Genomic DNA, 17,352 nt, shown 5'->3' with positions numbered 1-17,352 from the left:
TCTCTGTCAAATAAATAAATAAAATCTTTAAAAAAAATAAATAAATAAAATAAAATAAAATCTTAAAAAAAAAAATTTAGAGCTGGCCTGAAGAGACCAAGTGCTTTTAGATCGTAAAGCGGTATACAGATGGGCGTTTGTTGATTTTACGTTGACCTTTATCCGTGTTTGCATGGGACAAAGCCCATTTATGAGTTGCCCTGGGAGAGCTGGGAGGCAGCGGGTGCCCTTCCTGGCATTCCTGAGATTGTGCCACGCAGGCAGCAGCCCACACCACTGCACAAGGGCTGACCCAGCAGAAAGTGCACCGTGAGCAGCGTGTGAACTCGTTGAGCCCCTGTGCCAGAGCGTTGGTTCAGAAAGTAATGGCTTGTTTCCCCGGCTCCGGCTGCCCCCTGCTCCGCTCTCACAGGCACTCCTCGGGGACAGTGGTGGCCAGAACTGGAGCACGGGAACGACAGACAAATACGGGCGCCTCGACCGCGAGCTCCAGTTAGCCAACTCCCATTTCATCGAGGAGCAGCAGGCGCAGCAACAGGTACCCAAGAAGCCGAGGGTGGGGGCGGGGCACTCCCCTCTGTCCCCCCAGCCTGGGGGCTTTGTGACCAGTGCCAGCCAGGGGGACCGCACTCGCCCTGCAGCTGCCTGTGTCCACGTGCACAGCGGTTTTGTCCACGTGCACAGCGGTTTTGTAGATGAAGGGTTTTTAAAACCTTCTTCAGAGCACGACCTTTTCAAGAGAACCAAGCTTGATTAGATCTCTTAGGAAAGGCAGACCAGACATCCAAAACCTACAGACAAGGCCATTGACTTAAAAACAAAAACAAGAACACAGAAAGCACCCCAGCAGCCTCTTCCCCCGCCTCCACTTGTATGCTCAGTTTTTTGTTCATCTCAACAAAGGCACTTTCAGAAAAACTGAGTCCTTGTTTTTTCATTGCAAATTATTGTTGGTTCCATTATATGTAGAAATAGATTGCGTTGGTGGAGGTTATAGGGTAGAAGGAAAGGAAGGTTGATTATGTTTACATCGTGGCTTTTGATTTGGGTTGTGGTTTAAAAAGGAAGCTGATAATAATGTATCTGGGGATTTGAGGATTATCCATTGAAGCTACTGGTTCTTCAATATTACATTTTACGTATACACCTACGTTTGTGTGTTCTTTTTCCTTTAGTGTGTCTGTGTAACCAGTTGTCTACTTAAACTGCTATTAATCAAGCAGATTTTTTTTAATAAAAAATGAGGAGGCTACACCACAATTAAAAGTAATTATTTATCGGGCGCCTGGGTGGCTCAGTGGGTTAAGCCGCTGCCTTCAGCTCAGGTCATGATCTCAGAGTCCTGGGATCGAGTCCCGCATCGGGCTCTCTGCTCAGCAGAGAGCCTGCTTCCCTCTCTCTCTCTCTCTGCCTGCCTCTCCATCTACTTGTGATTTCTCTCTGTCAAATAAATAAATAAAATCTTTAAAAAAAAAAAAAAAAAAAGTAATTATTTATCACTCAGTAGTTGTCCTTGATGCGGCTCACTGCCACGGGGCTTCCCTAGTTTGTCCTTGTGGAGGAGGGACAGGACTGTGCATACAGTTCTCCTGCATTCACAGATTAGCTAGCCTCTCTCTTGTAGTCAGGCTGAGGCAGTCTGTTGTGGTTGAGACCTTGGCCCTGGCAGTGGCCTTCCTCTCCTCAGCATCCCATGTCTCAGTGGTCACTGCACAGGTGCTTCTGACCCTGGCTTATTCCTGCATTGGACCTGAGCCAACCAGAGTAACTCGCTCTTGGTGGTTTCCGGGCCTGCTGACTGCTCACAAGTTGGATCAGCAGGAAATATCAGTAGCTTGACAACCCAGCCTTTTGAGCAGTGTGTTCTCAGAGGCGATGGTCTGGTCCTTCGATTTCTGGGCTTTGCTTCTGAATGAGAATTGTCCCAAGTTGGCAAAGAAGCTAGCAGCTGCTAGAGTACTGGGCTTGGAACCAGGTAAGATGGATTTTAATTGCTTATTTCCTATTTCTCTGGCACCAGTTGATCGTGGAACAGCAGGATGAGCAGTTGGAGCTGGTCTCTGGCAGCATCGGGGTGCTGAAGAACATGTCCCAGCGCATTGGAGGGGAGCTGGAGGAGCAGGCCGTGTGAGTGTGACACACCCCCTCTCGCTGCAGTGAAATGGAGGGGCAGAGCCGTCTTGGGAGACCCCTAAAAAGCCTGACAGTTACATGGCTAGTAAACCCAAAAGCTGTTTTAATTATCTAGCTGCATCTTTACTCTGTCTTCCAGACTAGCCTCCCCCAAAGAAGCACATTTATCAGATAAAATTTTCAGCAGGGTTTGGGCAAAGTTATTTTCATGATTATTTTTACACCCTGCAAAAGCAGATACAGCTTCCTCTGAGCGGATTCGCAGAGTGTTGTGACGGATGGAAACATGAGACAGATATGGCTGTGTAACCTCCCTGGAGATTTGGGTCCTGACGGGGATAGGACAGGAGCTTGACTTCCCTCTGTCATCCTGTGACTCTCCTCCGTCAAACATCTTAAACTTTAACTTAACGAAGAAAAGTTTTTAAATTTAACTTTGATTAATAAAAAAAATTCCCTCTCAAAAATAAAAAGTAAAAACAAAGCAGATGAAAACATAGCTGAGTTTCTTTGTTTTTTCCTTCAGCACAGTCCCCTTCTGTGCTCAGAAGTAGGACACCAAAAGCATCCTTAAATGCTTTCATTCCACAGATTTCTTTCTGAAAAAATAAGACCATCTACGAGGATATTGCAGAACCTCTCCTATCACAGTCTTGAATTCAGCCTTACACATTCATTCTTCAGAAATTCAGACTGGTATCTGTTCTGCTGGGAGGTCCTGGGTACCCACAGAGGAGGGAACAGAACAGACTGTCTTCCGTCAGAGTTGACCAGTTACTGCACAGAACAGACATTCTGCAGACGGTGCAGGTCATTAAGAGGCGCAGAGACGGAAGGGGGAAGGGTGTGGTGCCGTCCGAGCCCTCTCTCAGCTCAAGCTGCGGACCTGACTTAGCCCAGGTCCTGGAGAAAATGTTTGGAACTAGAACCTGAAGGATGAGTGGAAGGTGGCTGGGGGAGGGGCGGGGGAGGGTCACCTGGGGGTTAGAGTGAGAGAGTGCATGGGATGGAAAGGTCTGGTGTGTGTAGACAAAGGGGGGTTGCAGAAGTCAAGACAGGGAGGCTGAGCACAGAGCAGGGAGGCCTTTGAAGCCCCATTAAGGGGTTAGGTTAGAACTCTCTCTCCTGAGGGTGATGGGAAACCAGGAAGGTTATGTTGGGACTGATGCCATGGACAGGTTTACATTTGGGGCAGACCCATCTGGCTGTGGTTTGGATGACAGACGGCAGCGGAGCCAGACTGGAGGCAGGGAGACTAGAGGGAAGCTGTAAGAGTGGGAGTCTAGGCATGTGTGTTGAATTTCTAAAATGCATTGTTCCCCTAAAATTTCAGTTTGTGGGTGGAGAAGGACTAGTTGCCTGACTCCTCCTCGAGGTTCAGTAGATGGTAGAGAAGCCTGGCAGACATCAGTTAAAGAGGTGACTTGAACACACCAAACACACCCTTGATGTCACTCCTTCCCGACAGCCCACTAAGGCACTAGCAGAGGGAGCTTTTTAAAAAACTGTCCTAAGACCTGTGGGGACATAGGGCATGAAATAAGAAGCAGTAACCATAACATTTTAGGTCCCGGAAAGTAGGAAAATGAATGGCTTTTGACAGACCAGAGAAAGCTGAATCCTCCGCCAGCCACAGGGGGCGCCAAGGAGCAGATGCCGTTCCTGCCTCTTGGCAGTGTGAGCTGGGAAGGGCGCGCTCATCACGTGGTGACACGGTCCTCTGGAAGGGGGATGAGTGGTGGGATGGATGCAGAGATGAGGAAGGAGGTGGACGCAGGGCTAAGCCCTGGCTTTTCTAGAGTCGAGTCGGTAGGACAGGATTCTGCTGTGAGTGTGTTACTTGAACTCATGGAGAAGCACCCAGGGGATAGTGGGAGGGGTTGGTAGCAGTTGTCCAAGGGGACAGGAAACATCCATGTTTTTTTACTAAAAAGCCTGAATATGCTACTTAGCTCTTTAAACTATGTCTCACTTTGGTAAAAATAATAAGTAAAAATAATATTTTTGGTAAAATAATAATATTGGCAAAAATTTTGGTAAAAATTTAAAAAAATTGGTAATTTTTTTGGTTAAAAAATAATATTTCTGGTGAAAATAAAAGGAAAGTCCCTGAGTCTTGGATTTTGACCTGTGTCCTCCAGCACAGTGGCCACTGGCAGCTGTGGCCCATAAGGACATAAAATGTGGCCAGTCTGAACACAGTTGTGCCCTGAGTATAAAGGCACATCAAGTTTTGAAGACTTCCTGTGGAAAAAAAAGTAGCATAGCTTGTGATTGATTTCTCTTAATTACATGTTGGAATGATAATATTTGGGATATATGAGCCAAAAACCCAGATTATTAAAATTAATTTCATCTCTTTGTTTCAAATGTGGCTACTAGCAAATATTAAATAACATATCGGACTTACAGTCTGTTTCTTTTGGACAGCACCGAGTCAGATCTGGGCTAGAAACCTAGTTTAGTGGGTGTCCTTGGGCTGGAGGTTGGGTGACTGGCCTTTTTGTCCTCAGTAGGAAAAGTCATGCCCAGCATACAAGGGTGGCTCTTGTTTTTCCATATTTGGCCCTGCCTGGGTAGGTCTGCAGCTGCAGACCAAGATGCTACCAGGATCTTAGATGAGCTAATAGTGTGTTAATTTGAAATTTCAGGTAAGGGACAAAGATCTGTTTATTTAGTTGTCAACGTGGAGTTTATTTAATAATTGACTTAATGAGGAGTTGGTTGTCCCAAATCCTGTGGGTAGTCAGGTGCCTCTTGTGGGCACAGACCAAGCCCAGTCATTTCTAGCTGCCACTGATGCTCCTAGGGTAATAAGGCCTTTTTAATAAGACCTCTGCTACTAATTGGTGTGTTAGGTTCCATACTCGGAATAATCATATGTTCACCGCAAGTTGAAAAGTCTGGAATTTTTTTTTAATTGACATATAATGTATTATTAGCCCCAGGGGTACAGGTCTGTGAATCACCAGGTTTACACACTTCACAGCACTCACCATAGCATATACCCTCCCCAATGTCCATAACCCCACTACCCTCTCCCTACCCCCGGCAACCCTCAGTTTGTTTTGTGAGATTAAGAGTCTCCTATGGTTTGTCTCCCTCCCGATCCCATCTTGTTTCATTTATTCTTTTCCTACTCCCCAAACCCCCCACGTGGCATCTCCACTTCCTCATATCAGGGAGATCACATGATAGTTGTCTTTCTCCAATTGGAAAAGTCTGGAATGTTTTGTCATTTATGAAACACTGCTGGAGTTAGAGTATTTTGGTGTTTTCTTTCCCAGCTGCAGCTTGGACAGCCAATAGTGTTTGCTTCCTGGAGCCACTTCTCTTAGCAGGCAAACATCGACTCCTCTGTGGGTATAGACGAGGAGGGCACACCTGCAGGAGTGTCAGTCCCAGGGCCTCCCAGCTCTGTGACAAAGCACAGAGCACGGTTAGGAAGATTATTATGTGGTTAAAGCATGTTTAACTCATTGCCATAAAGTGCTTTGTGTTACGCCCTGGCCCCCACAAGACCCTGTCAGGGAAGCTGTCCCATTTTACGGATGTGAAAACAGTCCCAGAGTGGGGTGCCTTGTCAGGGCAGTGAGGTAAGCAAGTGGCGAAGCCTGCTTGTTGGGCTTTGCTTAGCCTCCTCTGCGTATGCTGCCCTGCCCCTGAGTTTGTGTTACTGTATGGTCCGGTTCGTACTGCCTGATCTCCGATCATGAAGTTGAGAGAGTGCTAAAAAAATAAGTCTTTTTGGGACGCCTGGGTGGCTCAGTGGGTTAAGCTGCTGCCTTCGGGTCAGGTCGTGATCTCAGGGTCCTGGGATCGAGCCCCGCGTTGGACTCTCTGCTCAGCAGGGAGCCTGCTTCCTCCTCTGCCTCTCTGCCTGCTTGTGATCTCTCTCTGTCAAATAAATAAATAAAATCTTTAAAAAAAAAAAAAAAGTCTTTTTAAAAAGGTTTTCAGCAAGTTCCTACTATGAAGAACCTGACCTGAACTGACTGCAGCTATGATCCCTCATGGTTTGCTCTGAGGCGATATTACTGTGTTTGATGACGAGGTCTGCCCCGACCCTGCTTGGGGTTGTTGGCTAATACACAGCACGTGCAACTTAGTACCTTTTTTTTTTAATTCCCCCAAATTCAAAAACCTATCTTGTGCTAAGGATTTTGGGTAATCGATTGGGGGCTTGAATCCCAAAATTACTGGTTTTAGGTTTGCCAAAATGGAGGCATAGATCCTGTTTTAATTCTGTGGCCAATGCATTGCCCAGCCTTTATGCTGATCAGCTACCCTTCTGGGTCTGCTTCTCTTTCTAGTATGCTGGATGACTTTTCTCATGAGTTGGAGAGCACTCAGTCTCGGCTGGACAATGTGATGAAGAAACTTGCAAAAGTATCTCATATGACCAGTGGTATGTATGGTATTTAAAGCTTAAGAATTCCTATTGAAATCTAGAAACACCGTCTGTAGGGTTCTCGTAGGCATGCCCCTTCGGATCTCTCCTGTGGGACATTTTTGGTCCTGTTCTTTGGTCGGGAAGGAAGACTAGTTTGCACAGGCCTTGTCTGCTGCTTGTGGCTTGAGAAGTGGTCTTTGCACCCCCCCACTGCACAAGGCTGGTGGTGTTGGGTGGCTCTTCTCCTGGCAGACCAACTCTCTTTAGAAAATCCTTTCTTACATAATTTTTTCTATTTCCTTGCCAAAATAGGGAACTTATTATAAAATTACTCTTATAAGTAATTAAGCCAGTTACTGTTTTCTTCTGGACTGATTTTCTTTCATTGAGAAACTCCTACCATTTCAGAATAAGGTGGCCTTACAGATCTAATTTAATGGTTTTCATTTAAATCCACAGTGAAATACTCCATTGGGTTTGCAGCAGGATGGGGTGAAGAATTAACAGTTTTCAAATCAGTCACTGTGTAGGAAAATATGTTCCAATGACTCTATTATTTTTTTAAGATTTTATTTATTTATTTGACAGACAGAGATCACAAGTAGGCAGAGAGGCAGGCAGAGAGAGAGGAGGAAGCAGGCTCTCCGTATTTTTTTTTTTTTTGTAACAACCCTTGCTTCCTCTAGTACATTAGAAATAATGTGTTTTATTTATTCTTTTTTAAAGATTTTATTTATTTGAAAGAAAGCCAAGGGAACGAGACAGAGAGCATGAGCAGGGGGGAGAGGCAGAGGGAGAAGCAGACTCCCCGCTGAGCAGGGAGCCCAACGTGGGGCTCCATTCCAGGACCCCAGCATCATGCCCTGAGCTGAAGGCAGATGCTAAACCAACTGAGCCACCCAGGCATCCCAGAAATAGTGTATTTTAAATTAAAGAAAATCCAGTATCTCCTTTTTTCTTTCGTTGGCTGGAGTGGCCTGGTGAAGGGGGGACCTGAGCTGCTCTTTGAGCTGATGTAGCTGTTTTTGAACCAGAGCTCCCAGCTCCCCCACCAAGATCCCCCCCCCCATTTCTTGACATGTCTTTCTTTGGGTTTCCTTCCCTCAGGTCTGTGCTATGGGGTCTGATAGTTCGGACTTTTGAGCTGAGACTTAAATACAAATGCGTATTTGCTTTCCAGCACTTCAGCTCATAGGTTATATAACAGTCGTCTGGGGCTCAGCTTCTTATCTGTAAAATAATAGGTTGATGCCTTGGTCTCAAGATCACTGTGAAGATTAAATGAAGTAACAGTAGTTAATCTGCAAGTGTTTAACAGTGTCTCCCGTGTATTAGTACTTACCAAATGTTTGTTTTAAAAAAATACCTAGACAGGCAGAATATGGCCCTGCAGGGCAAAAGACCTGTTAGATCCAAAATAGAGGGAAGCTGGTGGCCAGGCTTCCTTCTTCCTCTCCAGGGACAAATACCTTTATGCTTCTAGCAAGTCATTGCCGGAAGCACACGCCCCCTTAGTTCATCATTCACACTCTTCAGAGAAAGGTTAGCAAAGCCGCCTTCCTTACTGCTCCGTGTTCTCTCTCCCACCTTCACCCCTCTACTTAAAAAAAAAAAAAAAAAAAAGTTAATGAACTATTATATAACCAGTTGCAACACCAGACCTCTCACTAGTGTATGTATTTGTCACAAAGTCAAGTAGCTACTTCAGCACCAGTTTTGTTTGGGGAAGAGCAAAGAACAAAGATGCACTGTGTCTTTGTTTCACAGCATTCCGGGTATGAATAATTTAGAAAAGTACTTGCATTGTGATAAGCCGTTCAGTGTGTATAAATAGCACTGAGCCTTGTTTATGCTTTATTCTACTTTATCCTGTAAGAAAAGTTTGGGGAGCAAAGTGGGGACTTCAATTATGTTTGTCTAAGAGAAAGAGCATTCAGCCTGAAAGGCCCTTCAGTTTGGACAGCTCGCCTGGGGTTTTCATTTTAATCTTTGCTCGCTCCCAAAAGAAAGCTTGCTCAGGGACCTCCTGCACAGTGGTGCTGGCTTCAGTTTGACAACAAGGCAGTTTGTATTTGTCTCTGTTCTCCAAAACTTTGGGGCAGGTTGACTATCTTTTCATCTGTCCTTGAAGTGTAGTAAGACACACGGACTTTCGAAGAGGCGGTCACTGAGCACTCACAGGGCAGCTGCCCTCCCCATGGCTGGCTGCTCCATGACCAAGGACAGCCAAGATGCACCTGCCTTTCCAAGTGACCCAAGGAAAGTCTATTCTTTTGAGTAGATACGGAGGTTTTCTTCCCCTCACATTCCAAAATTCCGTTATCTTTTCTCTTTAGGGAAGGAAAATATTCTGGAAGGTGGGGGGACCTTGCCGTTGGAGTTCTCTTTGTTCCTCTCTGACTTTTTGAGGCAGGCCTTAAACTTGCCAAGCTGGTTAGGCTTTTCACTTGAAAGCACAGAAGCCTTTGTGGTTAGGACTCAACCCCTTCTGGGGAGAAGTCAGCTGGAGTAATGGCTCCCAGAGCTTTCCTGGTTCCGGTGAACCCAGCAGCAGCTTTCCACTACAGAGGAAGGTGGCTTGGAACAGAGTTCTGGGTTGTGCTGCTCGTGTGACCCAACTTCTTGATGAAAACCCCCAGTTCAATGCAGTTGTGGAAGAGAAAGTGACTGGGGGTGGGAGGGGATTGGGCAGAGGCTGGCGAAAAGCCAGAAAGTGGAAAACTGGTTCAGCATCGGGAATCTGGGTTTGAGATGGCAGGTTGGGGAGCGGGGCAGGGATCTGTATGAGGCTGGGGGGTAGGGGTGGTGAGGAAGCAGTTACCTTGACTGTTTTGTGCTGGAGGAATACTGACTAATTTTAATGAGAGGGTTTTTAAAACATCATAAACATTTTTAAATAGATGAAAAAATGCTAGATACTGAAGTTTTCTTGGCCAGTGAAGCGATAAACAGATTAAAAATATTTTCTGAGTAGGCTGATTCTGCCTCCCATGCCCATTCAACTAGCCCTTGTCAGGTAAGTAACTGACAGACTTGGGGTCTTTACCCTGATCACACTAGTGAGTCTGTAGCACGTCTGAAGTAGAACAAGGTGGTTGGCACTGAGATGATACTTACTTTGCTTACTGCTACTTGGTGGCTGGCTGTTGGCCGGTTCTAAGATTCTGCTCTCCATGACATTTAAGTAATTTAAGTGCTTGGTCTGTGGACTTAGCTATGCTCTGTAGCAAGTTTGGCAATTTGTTTTCCTAGATTCAGACCTTTATATAATGTGATTCTTGATAACTATGGTATGCCACAGTCTGCAGGCTCTCCAATAACCTTCTGATGAATCAATATGACTTTATATTTCTGTTTAAACAGAGTGATCTTTTCTGGCTGTTGAATTGCATTTTCATAGGCCCATGAAATCCTGTTCTCTCAGTCTGACCCTTCGTGGAAAATGCAGGACTCGTCTGCAGAAAGACCATGTGTTCTTTATACACCTGCACAAGTGAACAAGGCATCCTGGCAATGGCAGCATCTTGGGCCCCACGCCCGGCCCGGCCACAGAGTGTGTGAGGCTGTTGGTGTTCACACTCACAAAGCCCGGCCAGGCAGCTGCCGTGCAGTGTGAGGGCCCCGCACCCAGGGTTGTGGGTGCAGCTGGGGCTCCCCTGGGGCTTCCCCTTGGCTCTCCTGCCCCCTCCTGCCCCTCGAGCCTCCTTGCTCTCACCATTTAGTTGGACTCTAGCCACTTAGCTTCCGGTGCTTGTCCTCAGGCGTCGATAGGGCAGAATGTTTCAGGGAAGACATTCCACTTTCATTGTCAGGCAGGCTGTGCTGATTGTTGAAGTGATCTTACTCCTTTCCTGACCAGCTGTGGGGCAATGTGGATCGTACTCTTGATCCCAGAGTTTGCTTTCTCAGCTCGTTTCCTGAAGTGACCAGCAGGCGCTTCTGTTCTCTGTCCACCCTCCCTAGTGCTCATTGAGCAAAGAACATGATTCCTGTTGAATGAAATGATTTCACTTCGGTGGGAGATGAAAGCAGACGGGCTTTGGTCTGTACGGCCGATGCCAGCCGCCTTCCACGGACACGGTGCCCCTGAGCAGCAGCAAACCGAGAGCCAGAGTCTAAGTCACGGCTTAAGACACGAAGCACGCACTTAGAGGCCCGTTTTCAGGAGATGGGCCGAGCCGTGGACGCACACGTGGGGCAGGCTCCGGGAGCATCTGTGCGCCCACCCGTGTGCTTTCTGTCCCCGCTCTGCCTCGGGGCCTTGCCTGTGGCTGTACCTTGGGGAGTGCAGCGTCGCGAGCACTAATCCTCCTGTCCTGCCTTCCAGATCGGCGCCAGTGGTGTGCCATCGCCGTCCTCTTCGTGGTCCTGCTGGTCGTGCTGGTCTTCTTCTTAGTGCTGTGACGGCGGCCCCGCGCGGCTCCTGCGCACGGACCCCAGGGGAGGCGGGCAGCAGCGCCCGGCGTTGCCGTCTCCTCACACTCCTGTCTGGAAAACACAGCCTGCACTGACCTCCCTCCTCGCGACCCTGCCGCGGAGACAGCGGCGCTGCCCCGGCACTGGCAGGGCCGCTGGGAAGAGGAGGCGGACGACTGTGCGCGCCCGGCACCGCCTGTCCTGAGGACGGCTTGCCGCTGCTTTGCCTCCGGGGCCCGGGCCCCGAGGACAGCCTCTGAGGAATCCAGGAAAGTTCGCGACTCAACTAGTGCTTGCTGTTGCTCATTCCATCCTTCTCTGGCCGCTCTTTCCCCTGCCCAGACAGCACGCCTGTGCCCTCCGGGACCGCGCTGGCCGCACCGGCTCCCGGGCGGGTCTCCTCTCCCGTGGCGGCAGTGGCCCCACAGCCCAATGCCCCCCCAGAGCTGGTTGCTATTGGGGACACAAGGCCCAGAAGCAGTTTGTGACAGAAAATGCAGTGGTCCATTTTTCAGGGATAAGTGCTGGGATAAAATTGCTTTTCCAGGCTCATTATTCTGTGGTAGAAACAACTAATGGAAAATAATGGAAAGCACAAGGCTTTGGGGGTGCCCACAGCTGGTGGCCTGAACTGAAGGGAGGAGGGGGCAGCGTGACCCAGAGTTTGCACAGCTGAGGGGAGGGTGGACGAGGTTGCTGGAGGCCAGAGCCTCGCCAGATTCAGGTCGCTACCCTGGGGCTGCTTGTGTTTCTAGGATGCTCCTTACCTGTACGGCTGCTGCGCAGCTCAGCCACTTGCTTGGACGGTCTGGACCCAGGGCCGGTCTGGCAGCGGGTCAGGTCGTTGCTGTGGCACTCTGTATGGGGGGAGGGGCGGTTAGTACACTGGCAGGTATAGCGACACTCACTCAGAAACCGTAATGACCAAAAAGGCTAGTTTTGGACCAGATTTCTCTTAACCTGGGAGGAATGGCAAGAATGGCTGTAGGTGAACTTGGGTGGGGTTTTTTCCCACTGAGATGACAACTCAGTTTTTTTATTACCCATTCAAATAACTGAGCCAATTCAAATTTGAAGAACGGATGCTTTAATTGAGTTTTAGTAGCTGAAATGCTGAGATGCTAAACTTTAAGCTTCCGATGATGCCTCCAGCGTCCTGGAGTCTGTAGGATATTTTTATCACCTCCCCGATGCCGTCACTGGTGTAGAGCATCAGCCGACCCGGAGCCTGGTGGCAGAGGCCACGCTCTCCCCACCACCTTCTGCACTTGGAAAGCACGGCAACGTCTGGATAGAGCTCTAGCTTTGACTTCCTGTTTCCTCATTTTATTGGGGCCCATTCCTCGGCACAGTCTCTCTTTTTTTTTCCTTTTTCCCTTTTTTCATGTTTTGTCTGTATTTCTTGGGGTTTTTTTTGCTTATTTGCTTTGGGCTTTTCCCCCCTTTTTTGTGATTTGCAATGATGTACTTGCCCAGCTGACTTATGAATTGCACTTTTTAATAAATATTTGTAACAGTTTTTTAAAGAAGGGTATTTTCTCATGGTTAGGATCACAGTAGGTAAGGAAATCTGCCTCTTGCTGAAAGCTAAAAGCAGATTTATAAAACTAAAAGGGTGGCTGACATCCACGTTTACACTCTATTTGATATATAAATAAGTTATTTTTTTCAAATTAGCAAAAAAATCCACAAGATTACTACAAAGGGCTTCAGACGTAGGCTACTAGATTATTTGTTTTACAAGTTTTGAGACTCATTCAAATAGTTTTCTCTAAACTTAGAACAGGGATGGTACTTAGGTTTGCATTAAAATGAACAGGTCTTTGTCTACCGTACATGGGGACCTTGTCTGAGTACTGTAATCCACACTCCGCGCTACAAGAGGCGGCCAGCAGCCTAAGGACCTGTATGATCACGCCATCCAAAAGCCGTGCTCTTCTCCTGCTGTTACCAGGTTTACTGTGCCCTGCACCACTGTCATGGGTGTCCTTGGGGCCTGCTGGGAGCGTGCCTGGTCATTAATGGGTAAGATGCTTCCTGAGGTCGGCGGGCCAAGTGTTGTGACCCGGGTAATTACTAAATGTCGGGAGAGATTTGGAATTGGCGCGAGGACCTCACTTAATTTCAGATGTTTGCTAAGCAGTGGCTGTTGTAGACCAGACTCCCACTGAACCTGGCCGGGGAATTCCTTAGGAGGAGAAAGTTTACTTCAAGATGCGGGCAGTGCCTGCGTTCCCCGCGGGTGCCCCATCTCTGCGCCTCGCAGGAACCGCTCTTGGATGGGCGGCCTCATAGCTGATCGTCCGCGTTAGCTCTGCCCCCAGCACAGTTTCCGGCCCCGCCAGCCAGATCCTGGGTCTGACCCTGTTGTGTCCGAACTGGGCATCGCCGCAGACGTCTCCGCTCAGCTCAGAATGCAAACGGGGCAGCCCGAGGGAACAAGCCAGGGGCTTAGGTTGATTTTTGAGGACATATGTTTCTTCATCAGCGATCCTAACACTGCCGGGCTTTGGGGGGGGCCCCTGCGTGGTCCCCCTGCCTGTAAAACGGGGAGAGTAGACCCCGATGACCCTCTGCCCTGCTCAGAGGCACATGCTGTAGCGCGCGGGCTTCTCCCCGCAGCCTCGGCGCCCCGACACATGTCATTTCTAAGGAACTGGCGGGATGTGGTGGATACAAGAGAGCTCGGCTTACATTTATCGGTTTATTGGAAGGTTTTTCTAATCAGCTGATTTGGGGGGACAGGTGGGGGGAATGAAGCACCGAGAGAGGTTGCCAGAGTGGGGATCCAGCTGGAAAACCGAAATACCTTTCGTTTTCAGTCCCGAGTTTCCATCTCGCCTTTGTGCGGACTGCGCGCCCCGGCGCTCCGTGGCGCCCGCTGCCGGGGGCCGCTGGGAGTCGCAGCCGCGTGAGCCGCACGAGGGTCCTCACGCCAGAGCCCAAGGGAGGAAACTTGGGAGCTTGCCCATTATCCCCCGCTTCTAGCCAGAGTTAAACAGACTGATGGGTCTGGTAGCCAACCGCTTGGCAACTCCCACTCCTTCTCACCTCGTGAGATTCGGGGCTGTGAAGAGAAATCTAGTCTGACTGCAACAGAAATCTGTCTCTGCGAAGTGCGGTACCTTCTGTACGCGACGGTGGCAGAGCCAAGATCTCTCTCTTGGTAATTTCCCCGGCTATAAAGTGCGACCATTACCTTTCTAGAGAATTCGTCGCGTTTGAGGATCTGGGACCGGCGTGACGCGCGGGAACGGTCCTGAAGCGCGTTGGGCTCCGGCGCGCGGCTTCACCTCAGGCCACGGGAGGAACTCGGAAGCGGAACAGCCGGCCCGAGAGCGGAAGTTGGCCGCCGCGGCGTGCGCGACCCGCCCCTTTGTCTTTCTCTCGCGGGCATTTCTTTCCCTGCCAGGTTTTTTTTTGTTTTGTTTTGTTTTTTTTTGTTTTGTTTTGTTTTTTTAAGAATAACATTTTTGAAATGCATGTTTTTTTTTCACCAAGAGCAGAGAGAGGTGAAACCAGAGGGTTCGCAGACCTCCGACAGCGGCGCTGTCGCCGACCAGTCCGGGCGGGAAGATGGCGCCCCCGTGAGCGGCCCAGCGGGGGCACAGCCACGGGCTTCTCCCAGGGTCTGAGCAGGGACAGCTGCGTCACCAGGCGAGCGTGCCCTGTCCTTACCGCCCCCCTCCCCACCCCGCCTTCATAGACATGGTTGCGCTTCAAGGGAGAAGGTCTTACTCTTGCAAGGCCTGCAGTGTGGACACCGGCCTCGCTGAGGTCCCTTGCTGTGACACTCTGAAGCTGCCCTCAGGTGTCAGGTCCAGAAAATCAAGAGAATTCTGCGTAGAACAGCCGTTCAGACAGACTGGGAGAGTCGTGCAGTGAACCTCCGAGGCTCCCGCTCTTAAGGCTCAGGGCCTGGAACCTCATGGCAGGGCTGAACCCCGGACTGGCTGGCTTCTGGGGTCAGCGTCGCCGACAGCGCCATTGGAAGGGCTCGGACCACTCAGCTCAATCCTCTTGTTTTAGGACGAGCCCAGCACGGCTCCCCGAACAGACACGGGGATCGTTTGTTGCACTGCTTTCTGGACTTGGGCCCCAGGGAGCTCGTGCACAGCTTGGGACAAGTGACCTCGGTGACATATCAAGTTAGGCCGGTAGTGACCTGTCATGCGCATCCCTCACCCCAACCATCTGATGTTTTTTGCTTTTGGATAAACACTGAAGCTTCGAAAGCTCCGGCGGGCGGGCCCTGTTGATGCCGTCTACCTGTAGGTGGGAGTTTGTCATGTTCTGGTCTCTTTATGATACAGGTGTGTGGCAAGGTGGGGAAGAAAGAACTTGGTTTCCCTGCGACATAAGCTAATGTGTTGGTGCTGTTTTCCTTCCCATGTGACCTTTGTCCAGAAATGCCCTTCCCCAAGTCTGTGTAGACCGAAACTCTGCTGAGACAGTGAATGTCTCAGTCACCTGCCTGGCTGCTTGGCATGGACCTGTGAGAAAGTGTATTTTATCCTTTTCTTTCTTTTTTTTTTTTTAAGGTTAGGAGTTCTTGAACCCAGAAGCCACTCGATTATCCAGGGGATATTAGAAATAAGACCCCCAGCCTCACTGTTCGCTGAGCACTTGGACCTTGTGTAGCTCAGTGTCGGCCCAATGCGCCACACAGGCCAGGCTTTCCGTTAGCCCTGGGCTGAGACCACGTTAACCATTGTTCTTTCTGCTCCGCAGAAAGTGGGTTTTAGCTGAGACCCTGCTCCAGGCTGGAAATTGCAACCCTGTAGGTGAAGTCTGCCCTGGGAGAGGCAGACGTCCTAGTCCTCGGGAAAAGAAAGTATCCGTGCGGGGTGAGGAGAGGCCAGCCAGGTGCCTCCCAGTAGAATAAGTTACTGGAACTTGCTTGTACGCTTGATGTGCCTCCGTCCTAGGTTGACCCAGGCTGGGAGAATGCCCTGGGTGAGGGTGGCCTGGAAACCAGGAAAGGGCCAAAGACAGCAAGCTGTAAATGATTGTGGATTCATTTTTTTAAGTGGAAAAATACGCTTTCACTAGCTCATATGCAATCAGAAATTAGTGTAATGAAAAAATGAAATGTGTAATACCTGGCAGTACTCAGCCACATTAAACCATGGAATCTTCTTTTGAAAGATAAATAACCTACAGTGTTTCATTTTTAAGTAACTAGAAGGTACAAACTAAAGAAGTGAGATAAAAGATTAGAATTGCAGATGCCCAGGTGACTTCCAGGTGGTGCCCCCCCATCCCCCTGCTAGTCCCCATGAGAAGAGCCCGGTGGTCCTGGTGCCAGTCGACACTCCTCACCACAGGTAGATGCGTCTTGCTTTTTCTACAGGCCGGGTCTCCAAGTGCGGTGTGGGACCAGCCTAGGCAGCCATCGCCCAGGAGCTTGCTAGAAATGCAGGTTCTCAGGCACCCCTCACCGGCCCTGCTGTATCACAGCCTCTGGGGCGTTCACAGACCCTCCAAGGGGGTTCTGACGCCCAGTCTAGTTTCAGAAGCACTGCTACTGCGTCGTGGAATTTAGGCTACAGTAAACCATCCCTGCATAATAAAACCTCTTCTGCAGCTTTGCGCGTAATTCTGACATTAAACAAACTGATGACACTACACACTTGAAAACTTTTTAAAAATACTGTGTAAGAAAAATCTCAACTAGCCGTCTTTCAAAGTGGTATTTTTACACCCTGGAGTCTATCAGTAATGTTTCTTACTTCTGCTCTTGAAATCATGTTACAGCTGTACAAAGAATACTACTGTTCAGTATTAAAAGAGAAATGGAAAGACCATGACCTTTGTCTTGGGCTGTTGTTTTGTTTGTTCTTGTCATTGTTTTGTTGGGTTTTGTCTCTGTTTTTATTTCTTTTCATACCTACACACAGCGCCCCCCTTCTGCCCCCATTAATAAACATGGACATATGCATGCACCTGGGGTTGGGAAAGTGTGTGGCTGTTGGAAGGTCTGAATTATAAATTGTGATTTCCTTGGTTGGGCAAGTCACATGAATGATGAAACCCCCAAATAAGCACACTGTATATTCAAAATATCATACAGCACAGTTTCAGTTGGGACAGGGAGTGTGTGGGGAGTAGGGAAGCAAGACTGAGTCTTATTTCCCCCTCACCGAAGTGTTGGCCAACAACAATATGGGCCATCCCAGTTGGCAGTTGAAAGAACCTGCCTTCAGTTCTGTGTGGGGACAAGGTCACAAGGCTACATGAGTGCCTTAAGGACACAGACCTTCATCATTCCATCTGTCATCATCATCCTCACTCCTATTAGCCGAACACCTTCTGTGCGCCTGGCACTGTTCTAGGTATTCTCTGTCTGCAGAGACTTAAAACGGCTGCATGAAATAGTGAGGTTTCCTCATCTAATAACCATCTCAGGT

At 48.9% G+C, this 17,352-nt stretch overlaps 1 protein-coding gene across 1 annotated transcript in view; it reads left to right on the top strand.

The window, feature by feature from the left end:
- The window catches only part of STX6 (syntaxin 6), a 52,009-nt gene extending 35,257 nt beyond the window's left edge, over nucleotides 1-16,752 (top strand). The window contains exons 5-8 of the mRNA XM_059146834.1: nucleotides 413-538; nucleotides 2,021-2,127; nucleotides 6,447-6,541; nucleotides 10,854-16,752. Coding sequence (XP_059002817.1) covers nucleotides 413-538; nucleotides 2,021-2,127; nucleotides 6,447-6,541; nucleotides 10,854-10,930 — 405 coding nt within the window. The 3' untranslated portion in view covers nucleotides 10,931-16,752. The remainder of the gene's footprint in view (nucleotides 1-412; nucleotides 539-2,020; nucleotides 2,128-6,446; nucleotides 6,542-10,853) is intronic.
- The last annotated feature ends 600 nt before the right edge of the window (nucleotides 16,753-17,352 follow it).

This window comes from Mustela lutreola, chromosome 14, assembly GCF_030435805.1.
Source record: "Mustela lutreola isolate mMusLut2 chromosome 14, mMusLut2.pri, whole genome shotgun sequence".
Taxonomy (NCBI): Eukaryota; Metazoa; Chordata; class Mammalia; order Carnivora; family Mustelidae; genus Mustela; species Mustela lutreola.
Note: the sequence above shows the minus strand (reverse complement) of the source record. Positions and strands in the feature narration are given on the sequence as shown.